This window comes from Balaenoptera acutorostrata, chromosome 17 (genome assembly GCF_949987535.1).
Source record: "Balaenoptera acutorostrata chromosome 17, mBalAcu1.1, whole genome shotgun sequence".
In the NCBI taxonomy this organism is placed as follows: Eukaryota; Metazoa; Chordata; class Mammalia; order Artiodactyla; family Balaenopteridae; genus Balaenoptera; species Balaenoptera acutorostrata.
Genome location: NC_080080.1, coordinates 14,974,966 through 14,986,802, shown reverse-complemented (window position 1 = coordinate 14,986,802; position 11,837 = coordinate 14,974,966). Strand labels below are relative to the sequence as shown.

At 40.4% G+C, this 11,837-nt stretch overlaps 1 protein-coding gene across 5 annotated transcripts; it reads left to right on the top strand.

The window, feature by feature from the left end:
• Positions 1 to 967: 967 nt before the first annotated feature.
• Positions 968 to 11,598, top strand: ZNF572 (zinc finger protein 572). Of its 5 annotated transcripts, none has more exons than XR_451611.2 (3): positions 968 to 3,488; positions 4,425 to 6,172; positions 11,490 to 11,598. XR_451611.2 is itself a non-coding variant. In XM_057532441.1 (3 exons), the coding sequence occupies exons 2-3, from the start codon at positions 3,410 to 3,412 to the stop codon at positions 5,933 to 5,935; spliced, it is 1,590 nt and encodes a 529-aa protein (XP_057388424.1). In that variant the 5' UTR covers positions 968 to 1,167; positions 3,375 to 3,409; the 3' UTR covers positions 5,936 to 8,736. The 5 variants fall into 5 exon arrangements, 4 of the variants coding, with proteins under 4 accessions (XP_057388424.1, XP_057388423.1, XP_007188944.2 ...); XM_057532441.1 differs by lacking the exon at positions 11,490 to 11,598 and having other exon boundaries at positions 968 to 1,167; positions 3,375 to 3,488; positions 4,425 to 8,736; XM_057532440.1 differs by lacking the exon at positions 11,490 to 11,598 and having other exon boundaries at positions 968 to 2,496; positions 3,375 to 3,488; positions 4,425 to 8,736.
• Positions 11,599 to 11,837: the final 239 nt, after the last annotated feature.

Genomic DNA, 11,837 nt, shown 5'->3' with positions numbered 1-11,837 from the left:
GGAAATGATAAAATGGAAACGTCGTGCGTTAAAAAAAAAAGGAAAACTGAAGGACTGTTTTGGTATGGAGGTGGGAGAGTCAAGAGTTTTGTTGATAGTGTAAGGCAGGGGTCCCCAACCCCCGGGCCGCAGACGGGTACCGGTCAGTGGCCTGTTAGGAACTGGGCGGCACAACAGGTGAGAGGAGGGCGGGCAAGCAAGCAAGCAAGCTTCCTCTGCTGCTCCGCATCGCTGCCATTATCGCCTGAACCATCCCTCCCCCCCACCCCGTGGAAAAATTGTCTTCCATGAAACCAGTCCCTGGGGCCCAAAGGGTTGGGGACTGCTGGTGTAAGGATCCGGTGAAGGTGGGAAGTAAAGTGACTGGTAGTAGAGGACTCATTTTCAGTGCCAAGCACCAATGCTCTGTTGTAATAGGAAGGAAGGGATGGTTGCGGTGCAGACTTAGTAGATTTGCATGTTTGATGTGTGGGAGATGAAGGCTTCCGTTTTCTCTGTAATGAAAGAGGAGAGTTTAACTGCTTCTCTAAGTGTTATTCATAACGTTGCCTCGTAAACTAATTGTTTTATATGTGGATGGATGCCTTAGCTCTCTCACTGTTTCACAGATAGCTAAATATACCTCCCAGTTCACAGCAGTGGGAACACACAGAAGGCGCTTAAAATACTCGCTTCATTTTAATTCTAATGATGATGAGAAATCTAATGATGGCAAAGAAAAGTATAAGCTCCAATTGGGCCACTATGATAAGGCGCCTGATAAGCGTGAGGGATGAGAATCAGAGTTGGCAAAAGACAAAGGCCACAAGGAAGAGAAATCCACCAGGACGCTCCTTCTCCGGTACCCTAAGGGTTAAGATCAACGAGAACGGGCCATCACTGTTTCCTAGAGAGGCCCCGGCGAGCCCGCTGGGGGAGATGGGGGTGCTTCCTGTTTCTGTCTTCCGGGTTTGAGAGGTTAGGAAAGTGGGTTGGTGGGGTCAGAAGCACAGGGGGCCCTTAATTCCGGGACGGCTGGGCTTGCTGGGGGTGCGGGGCGCCTTGTGTGTAGCCCCCAGCACAGTGAGTTCCTTCTCGGGTGGAAGGGAGCCGAGGGCTGCGGGAAAGAGGAGCGAAGCTGCGCCGCCCAGGAGAGGGATGTCAGTCCCGGAGAGGGATGCCGCTGCTGTGAGGGGCGAAGGCCCAGCCAGCATTTCTCGCTGCACGGGCCACTGCACCAACCTCGCCTGCGGGGTCCCTTGAAGGACCGTGTCGACTGGAGATGATCTGCTCCCCTGGAGCTCACCCCGTAGTGCACCCCATCCTGTGCTCCCTGCCAGCGCTTCTTAAAGCTAAGCTTCAGACAGTGCATTTTCTTTGGAAGTCTTTTTAATCCAAAGCACCGCCCCATCGTAATCACCTCTTTGCTCTAGGACAGTGAAAACAGCCTTTCTCTGTGGAGTGACATTTTTAAAAAAATTAATTTATTTTAATTTTTTTTTGGCTGTGTTGGGTCTTCATTGCTGAGCGCGGGCTTTCTCTAGTTGCGGCCAGTGGGGGCTACTCTTAATTGCAGCGTGCGGGCTTCTCATTGCGTTGGCTTCTCTTGTTGCGGAGCACGGGCTCTGGGCGCGTGGGCTTCAGGAGTTGCAGCACGCGGGCTCAGTAGTTGTGGCTCGCGGGCTCAGTTGCTCCGCAGCATGTGGGATCTTCACGGACCAGGGCTTGAACCCGTGTCCCCTGCATTGGCAGGCGGATTCTTAACCACTGAGCCACCAGGGAAGTCACTGGAATAACATATTAAGGACAGCCTCTTAATACCATTTATGGCCTTGAGTTTGCTACCCTTTTGCTGAGAGGAACCTGAGGGCTCCTGTTACCAAAATTAATAGTTTCTTAGCAGGGAAAATGGTAGCATGGGTATCTGTTACCCAGACTCTTGCTTCTTTTGTAAAGACTTAGATAGAAATACGTAACTCAGACAGCAAGACATATTACTCCATTTGAACAACTTTCCTTTTTTTTTTTTTTTTTTTGCATTCAGGTATATGTTTTTTTCCCCCACTTAAACACTGGGCATATTTGTAATTTAGACTGAGGGTGCTTAGAGAATGCCAGCTTCCTTTGGCATAAGGTCTAGGGATGTGAATTGGCTTCCTAAAAACACAGTCAATATAGGAATTCCCGGTGGTCCAGTGGTTAGGGCTTGGCGATTTCACTGCTGGGGCCGGGTGTGGAGAGTGGTGGTGGAAATCAGTATATTCCAAAATAAGGGTCCTGATCATTTGCAGGTTGGGGTTATGCCCAGCTCTGCTTTCTGCTCTAGTTGTTTACTGTATCAGATAAGAATGTTGAAGTCAGTGTCCAAACAGGTTTGGGACTGAATCCTGCTCTACTACTTTCTGGTTGTGTGCCCTTGGGAAAGTTTCTTAATGTCTGTTTTGTTCACCTACAGCATGCTGGTATCTGTTTATACACTTCAGAGGGCTATTGTAAGAATTAAATGAGACGTATAAGGTATTTAGTTCACTGCATGCCACATAATAGGCAGTAATAGGGTGAAAATTATAAGTACACCATCTTTTGTTTTCCATATGTGTGCCTTCTGTTAAGCTCCCATTTTTCCTGAATTGTGCTATTCTTTATATCCTGAAAGGCCAAGTCCATATATAACTGTCTTCCAGTGAAAGGTCACATTTCCAGTCCCATAAAGTAGCTCAGGGATTGTAGTTGGGTCCAGAAGATAAAGTTTAGGCTGAAAAGGATATTGTGATTATGATAGAGAGGAAGAGGCAAGGAAGAGTTTCCTCGTTGGCCTCCCTTTTATGTTTAGAGATTATTGGCTATAGTTATTCTAGCCCTACCTTGTCTTAATTTCTTGTTACTAGTTAAGTAAATCCTAACTTTCTTTTGAAATTGACTTCAAAGGTTTCATCTTTATGTCAAGGACCCACTTATTCTTTGTAAACTAAACAGGGTGATTTCTCTTTAGCTGCTTCTTATACCTACATATTGCTTCCTTAATGTCTTATTATTGGTGCCTTTTCCAAAAAACTACTTCATTTTTTCAATTAAGAGTGTTTCTAAATTCCAAGTGGACAGTGAGTATTAGTATTCATTCTGTTTTTGAAGCTTGATCCTCAGACTTTAATGTGAAGGTTTAATTTTTTAAATTATTTTCCTAGGAAAGGTAAATCAGGTAAACTCGTAATTCTGAATACTTGCATCTGAGATAAGATTGTCTAAAAGGATTTCTAAGGCCCATGTTTCTTATTTTTAGTATGGTCCACAGAACATTCTATGCTTAACAGTTGTTATGTTGCAGTGGTTGGAGAGGAAGGAAGAAGGAGAAATGTTAACAAATGCCTTCAAGCATAACCTGTTTCCTTCCACAGGATTTCTGATCCCTAACCTGACTGTGACCATTGTGATGGAACAAGAGCAAAAACTGTTGGTCTCAGATTCTAATGGCTTCAGAGAGAGGGAGAGTTTGAAAAGCACTTTTACAGGTGAGGGATCAAGAAGATCTGAATCCTTTGGAAATTCGTTATACAATGTGCTGTAGAATGTGTAGAAAGATCAGGGCATTAGAATGAGACAGACTTTAATTTGATTCCCTACTCTGTCACTTACAAGCTATGAAAACTCCTACAGCCTCAGTTTTCTCATCTTTAAGAAAAGTGAATAATAATATCTGTCTCACATATTTTTTAGGATTAATGATACACTATATGTAAAGCTACTGTTCTTGCTAAGTAGTGGGTATCATTGTTATTTCTATGTTTGCTCAGATTTAAAAAAAAATTTTTTTTAATTGATTAATTTATTTTTGGCTGCGTTGGGTCTTCATTTCTGCGCACGGGCTTTCTCTAGTTGCGGCAAGCGGGGGCTACTCTTCGTTGCATTGCACGGGCTTCTCATTGCGGTGGCTTCTCGTTGCAGAGCACGGGCTCTAGGCGTGCGGGCTTCAGTAGTTGTGGCGCACGGCCTTAGTTGCTCCATGGCATGTGGAATCTTCCCGGACCAGGGCTCGAACCCGTGTCCCCTACATTGGCAGGTGGATTCTTAACCACTGTGCCACCAGGGAAGCCCCTGTTTGCTCAGATTTTAACTAAGGTTTTATCTAGTTTTCACCTCAGATAGTGTTCTATTCATCTTCTCCCTTACTTTTTTCTTTTAAGTCTTTATTTTTAGCTTGATATCCCCTGTGGCAATTGGTTAGAACTGTTCAGATACCTTATTAGTGTTGTTGTAAGTACAAAACGTTCGTCTACTTGATGAACACATAGAGTAAAAGAATTAAAACTAGCTATAAAAACTTTTTTTCATATAAAATAGTTTACGAGGTTTGAGTTTGTTATTCCCTCTCTTTCACCGTGATTCAGAATTTCTTTCCCCTGGCAGAGACTAGCGAATGTGTTTAGACTATTTGTTTATTCTTGCAGGAGATGAAAGTAAGAATAATTTGGAAACTGTTCAACACAGTAACTCTAAGGCAGATAAAGAGAGAGCCTCAAAATGGTCTAAAAGTGATGGCCCACAAAATTGTAAGCATGAGGACACACAAAAAATGCCATTGACATGGTCCCAGGGGCGTGAAACTGAGTGTGATGATTCCTGTGAGAATGATGGCAACTTGGAGAATCAGGGAAATTCTACAGGAAAAGAGGAGGAAAAACCCAATCACTGGGGATGGGACCCAGGACAGCATACCAGGGCTGCCGTCCAGCAGAATTCATCCTTCGGGGACAAACCCTACAAATGTTCTGAATGTTGGAAAAGCTTCAATAATAGTTCTCACCTTCGAACTCACCAAAGGACCCACTCAGGAGAAAAACCTTATAAATGTTCTGAGTGTGGGAAATGCTTCAGTAACAGCTCTCACCTGATTCAGCATCTGAGAACACACACAGGCGAGAAGCCCTACCAGTGTGGCGAATGTGAGAAAAGCTTCAGCAACACCTCCCATCTTATTATCCATGAAAGAACTCACACGGGAGAGAAACCCTATAAATGTCCTGAGTGTGGGAAGAGTTTCAGTAGCAGCTCTCACCTTATTCAGCATCACAGATCACATACAGGTGAAAAGCCATATGAATGTCCAGTTTGTGGGAAATGCTTCAGCCACAGTTATGTCCTAGTAGAACATCAGAGGACCCACACTGGAGAAAAACCTTATAAGTGCCCCGACTGTGGGAAGAGTTTTAGTCAGAGTTCTAGTCTGATTCGCCACCAGCGGACACACACAGGTGAGAAGCCCTACAAATGTCCTGAGTGTGGAAAAAGCTTTGGTTGCAATTCTACTCTAATAAAGCATCAGAGAATACATACAGGAGAAAAACCTTATCAGTGTACAGAATGTGGGAAGAATTTCAGTCGAAGTTCAAACCTTATTACACACCGGAAGATGCACACAGGTGAGAAATGCTATGAAAGGTCTGAATATGAAGAAAGTTTGAGTCAGAACTGCAGTGTGATAGACGAATGCAGAATCCAGCCAGGAGAGAAACCATATAAATGTTGTGAATGTGGAAAGAGTTTTGGCCTTAGCTCCCACCTCATAAGACATCAGAGAACACATACAGGAGAAAAACCTTACAGATGTTCTGAGTGTTGGAAAACTTTTAGTCAGAGTTCCACCCTGGTGATTCACCAAAGGACGCACACAGGAGAGAAACCTTATAAATGTCCTGACTGTGGTGAGTGCTTCAGTCAAAGCTTTAACCTTATCAGGCATCGGAGGACCCACATAGGAGAAAAACCTTACAAATGTACTGACTGTGAGAAATGCTTCAGCAGAAGTGCCTACCTCATTCAGCATCAGAAAATTCATATAGAAAAGTCTTTTGCGTCTCCTGAAGTTGAAGATTTTCCTCATGAATGGACTTGGAAAAACTGTTCTGGGGAAATGGCTCTTATCTCTTCATTTTCAGTCCCAAATTCATCTCCCTCCTGAGTCCCAAAGTCTGTTTTTTTTTTTTTTTTTTCCTTTCTTTTCTTATCGGAGCATTACAATTAAGGTGTTCTCTGATCACAGGGTTATAAAATTTCTTTGGTTTGTTTGCCAAAACATTTGGGAAAAGTCAACCTCCCAGCTTAGAGGTTGGGAAGACCCAGATCATCAGGTCATCAAATCTGCCCAGTGAGAGATACTGTCAATGTTGGAGAGAAAGAAGAATATTTTTTATTTAAGGTAAGATAGGAATAGCTCCAAAGAAAAACATGGAGAGAAATCCTGGGAGACTGAAGATGAGATTGTCATTGAATTTCCTTATTTCCTGTTACCTGATTGGGTGGCAACAAATCATTACTGTCCTCGGGGATTTACCCAGACAAAGATTCCTTTTGAACAAATAATGTGATTTCCTGGCTATTTTTTTGGGTCTTAAGGAAGAAAAGACTAATTTTTTTTTTTTCAAATGTGTTTTTATTTGCTGAAAATTAACTTTTACAGTATCTGGAACTGCACTGTCTGGTACAGTAGCCATTAGCCACGTGTGGATATTTAAGTTTAAATTAAGATGAAATGAAATTTAACATTGACTTCCGTAGTCACACAAACCACTTGCTGAGTGCTCAGTAGCCACACATGACTGGTGGCTGCTGTATTAAATATCACAAATAGTTCTTTCAAGATCATCATTCTTGACAGATCTAGTTCCTATAAGACTGTAAGAAATGTGCTCTGGGGTTTCTGCTCTCCAAGAGGAATTTCAATATAGAATAGAAATGGTATAGAGTTGTTTTTATTTTTTTAATTTTGGCCGTGCTGTGTGGCTTGTGGGATGTTAGTTCCCTGACCAGGGATTGAACCTGCCTCCTTGGCAGTGAAAGCGTGGAATCCTAACCACTGGACCGCCAGGGGATTCCCTGGGATAGAGTTTTGAAGGCACTCAGTCCAACAGTTGGCTATTCTGATGATTGTATGTTTTATATTCGGCCATCTCAGTCATCTAGTGACATGATCCCATTGTCTTGGCCAAAGCCAGATTAGGACGTAGGATTCTTGAATTCTTTTTTAAGGTTTTCTGTCAAATGGTCCTTTCCCCTCAGTTTTACTATTCTGTAAGTCCTCATCAGATCAGAAACTGGGTTCTTTTTCTAATAATTAACTCACTGAGTCTGAGCCAGTGTCCAGGGACAGTTTGCCATTGGAGCCCCAAATTCCTTAGTTCCGACCTTGATAATTTTCTTTTGCCCTTTGGCTTATGTGGTGTGTGGATCTGGTAACTGAGACATAATCCTCCCTGCTCGTCTGTCCAATGGGAATGGTGCTTTGTAAAGTATTAAGACATTCCCTATGCCCCCACCTCCAGTTCTTCCTGCAGCGCAAAAAGTAGATGTACAGGAAGGTCAGGACTTGCCTAGGATTTCATCTTTTTTTTGGAGTCAAAAATATATTTTATGAAGAATAGGTAGAGATGCATATTAGGAATGTGGAGCCAGAAGGGGCCAATTACAGCTGCTGCAAAGGGCTGTAGATCACTTGTGGGTAGCTGAATTGCATGGGGATTATTTCTTTCGCGATTGTGGTGCCCCTGATACTGGCGAGGCAACTGTGTCTTTCTATATTGTGATAGGATTTAAAAATGAAGCAAAAGCTAACAAAGGTATTCAAGAAGTCTTTGGGGGTGATTTTCTGCTTTCAGAAAGGGGGAGAACATTATTGGGCATCATTGGCTTTAATGTGACCCTTACCTAAGCATACTTTTACCTATGTATGTTACATAGTATCACCCAAATTGTCTTAAACTGTAATATCTGAGGATAAGTGTTCATAGTATTTTTTACCACAGACAACTGAGAGTTTGATTAATGTTTGATAAGAGTTTGATTAACGATCAGTTGCAAGGCAGTAGCTGATGAGGTGGTGTGCAATCATCGATCCCATTATGTGTGGCAAGTAACCACTCTGAACCTGTTTCCTCAACTGTAAAGCAGAGATAATGCCTACCTTGTGGGGTTTCGGTAAGGGTTAAATAAATGTAAAGCAGCTAGCACAGTGCTTAAAATATAATGGGTCTAAATAAATGGTAATTGGTTATTATTAATGGAAACAAATTGAAAAATATCCTCCACACATTTTCAGAAGCAGCAATACAGCCCCAAGCTTTCCTACTTGGGGATTCTTTATGACAAACCTCAGGAACTCTGAGGAAAAAGGTAGTATAAAAACAGAAGACTATATTGTGTTTTAAGTTTACAGACTGTTGAAAACACTTTTATTTGATTCAGCTAATTGAATTTTTTTTGTTGTTGTTCATGAAACAAAGGATTCTCTTTAAGTCAGGAAAGAACAAAACAGCAAGTTCAATTTCAGTTAATTTGCATCTGAAAGAGATTAACAATTGGTACAATTTATGTCTTATCACCATCCCTACACTATGTTTTATGACTGCCCACAATTATATAAAACCTACTGCACAAACCTCGATGTCTGCAGGAGCATAGACATTCACATTTTAGATGGGTTAAGATGGGCTTTATTAGTAAAACAATTAGTAAAACAATGATTCTTACAAGAATCATTGTCTCTTTGGATTAGAAATTAGGAAAACAGAAGAGAGATTTGTCACCTACAATGGAGAATTTAACATAGTCAAATTTAATCCTATTAGATGCCTTTGCCTCACTTTCATTAATCAGCGAATACGTTCTTTGTTTAGTTCCCGAAGAAGTAAATATTCTGTATTCTCTATTTTTCTTGCCAGCACACAGGATTCAACATCTGATTAAATAAAGCATTCTTTTTTACAAGTGATGTGTTTCATAGTTTCTTTTTAATTAAAGAGAAGACTCCTTCCTGTATTCATTTTTTCCTACTCACAGTGAGGGCTTATATATTTTTTCCCTACAGTGGAGTGGGGAAATTCATGTTAATGCATATATTCACAAATGTAGCAGGGAACTCACTCCCCAGCTGCTTTATAGCCTACAAGGAGGTATGTAAACGTATGTCTCTATTAAGTACCTGAGATAAAAGTTTGCTTCCATCATTCTAAGCCATTCAAGTTTGATCTACCAAATGGTCTTCTCCTTGGTGCTGTAGAAGTTTCCTTATTGATGGTGAGAGGTAGTAGAGTATGGTATGTGACAATTGCTCCTTATACATTAGTCCCACATATTCACCTTTGCCCATCTCTCAGTTTCTGGTAATCATTGTAGTGATAAAACTCATTGCTTTTTATTCTGTATTTGAGTTTGTGTAATTCCTTTCAAGCAGCATAATCATTCATTCAACAAAAATTTACCTGATGCCTAATATGTGTCTAGCAGAGGTCGAATGACAGTAGGAGGGACAGATGTAAAGATAGATTAATAGTAGGAAAATGTGCAGCTTTTCAGATGACTCCTTTCTCCTTGCCAACTCCTAAATTATATTTATTATGCTGAACCCTCCATCTTCAGATTTAACAATTTGATAATCTGAGGAGCTAGAGGTAACTGTAGATTAAAGTGGGTTAGGTTTGCTCTGAGAATGCAAGCTTGGTGAAGTTTGACACAATACTTTCTTTGCACATAGTGGTGCTCACTAGTTACTGAGTGGGTGTCATGTGCTTATATGTTTTATGGTAACGTCCAAGAGTATGTCCTTCCAGGATGTATGTTTCTACTAGACTGTCAACTCCTTGAGTCAAAGAATGGATTTCATTTTTTGTAATCCCAGAGCCTGACACAAAGCCTGGCATGTGAAGTGTTTGTTGGTTTTGGTTGAGGGGTATTCACCAATGGATAAAATCTACTGGATTAGGCTGTATAGTCTCAGTGTCCCCCTGGGCCCTATAACACCATTGCTTGCCCAGTCCACAGAGGCTGGGGCTGACTTGGAAATGAAAGTGACTGTCCTAGGAAGCTGGGCCTATCCTTACACTAACCCTAGAGGACCCTAAAATGTCCCAATTGTTCAGAATCCTATGGAAGTAAGACCCTGGGCTTTTGATTCAGACTGTCTAGGAGAGGTTTAAAACTTGTTTCAAATTCATGTTTCAGTCACTTAACTAGCTTTGTACTGTGTACTCACCTTGTAAGATTTGGTAAGCAGTGAATGAGGTGAGGAACCTGACATAGAATAGGTGTTAAGGAAATGTTTTTCTTCCCTGTTCACCCTCATTTGCTCATAATTTTGCCAAGTATAGGCTCTAGGCATGGAAATGTTTAATCGTTTTTTGGATTGATTGTTTCTAGGTTTCTAAAATAAAGATATTAAGAACATTTAGTTCATGGCTTTGTTGTGAGGGTCAGTGAGATAATGTATATAATATGCTTAGCATTGCTGATACCTAGTAATCACTCAATATTAGCTATTGTTACCATCTTAAAGTGGCTCGAGACCACAATGGGTCTTTGGATTATCTTTGAAGTTAACCTCAGAGACAATCAAGTCAAGGCTAAGGATGGTCCGAATGCTTGCTTGTAAAGATAACAGATGGAAACAGAATCTTGGTAATCATGACATCGTGGACACATAGTCACTTACAAGCAGAGGTAGCTTATGGGTGCTAAGATAGCTAGCTTGCTGATCTAACATTGCTTAATTGGTAAAATCAGTAGATCTTTTAGGATCTGACACAGTGAGGAATGAAGTGGAAGCTTGGGTTGAAAAGGGATCATGATTAATTTTGACCCATGCTAAGTCGTATGGATAAATGGTCAGATTAAAGAAAATATTGACTAGACTGACAAACACAGGTGAAAAAAATTTCCCCTTAAAAATAGCTTACTTTCTGATCATTAAATTGTACTTCTTTGTATATTTTACAATTAGCAAGTATTAATGTAGGAAATACATAAAACTATGAAGACCAAAATAAAAATGACCCATAATCATTTTCTCCAGAGATCACTCACCATGGAAGTTCTGGGATCTTTCCCAATAACCTCTTTTCTGAGCATGTATCTGAATAAATATTTTTTTAAAATGGATAATATGGAGTATGTATATAGTATTGTCTTGATTTTTCCCTAATCATATCATTTTCCAACTAATTGTTTTAAATTAGTTATGAGGTTTTTAATGGCTTGATAATATTACACTGAATGATATACCATAACAATTTAAGTGTTCTGACATTGGATGTTTATATTGTTCCCTGTAATTTGTTATTAAAAATAACACTTTTTTGAATAGGGTATTTTTGGCTGTTGTTTTGTTTTGGTATTGTGGTTGTGATTGTTTGGTTTTGCTTTTTTGCTTTTTGTTGGTGTACAAATCTTACTGTCCATCTCTGTTTTCTTAGAGTGAATTCCGAGAAGTGAGATATTGAGTCAAAGGGCATAAATTTTTTAAAGGTATATTACTTAATTGCTTTTCAGAAATGTGTATCAATTTAAATTGCCCCAATAAAATAATTTTGTTAAACATCTTATGGAGGTAATGGGGGAGATAAACATGTAATTCAGGACAAATACATCTAATTGATGAAAACCTTTTTTTAAGGCAGCTTCTTTGGATATGGATAATCTTTTTCCTTTTTTTTTTTTCTCATCCCTCTTACCCTGTCTTGGGTTAGGATCAGCTGAGAGTCACTTTGGGTTGAAACACTTTAAGAACTGCTTGGCAGTATGAAACTGGAAATCAATTACAAGAAGAAAACTGGAAAAAGAAACCACCTCACAAACACATGGAGACTAGAAACATGCCACTAAACAATCAGTGGGTCAACAAAGAAATCAAAGAGACAGATGAAAATGGAAACACAACTTCCTGAAATCTATGGGACACAGCAAAGGCAGTTCTAAGGGAGAAGTTCATAACGATACAGGTCTACCTCAAGAAACAAGAAAAATCTCAAACAATCTAAATTAACATTAAAGGAACTAGAAGAAGAAGAGTAAGCAAAGCCTAAAGTTAGTAGAAG

What these genes read in the sequence shown, in the direction of transcription:
- ZNF572 (XM_007188882.2), top strand. Translation starts at nt 3,296, where the DNA reads ATGTTGCAGTGGTTGGAGAGGAAGGAAGAAGGAGAAATGTTAACAAAT. An exon ending in TTTGAAAAGCACTTTTACAG is followed by an intron (nt 3,489 to 4,424) that starts GTGAGGGATCAA and finishes TTATTCTTGCAG; the next exon opens with GAGATGAAAGTAAGAATAAT.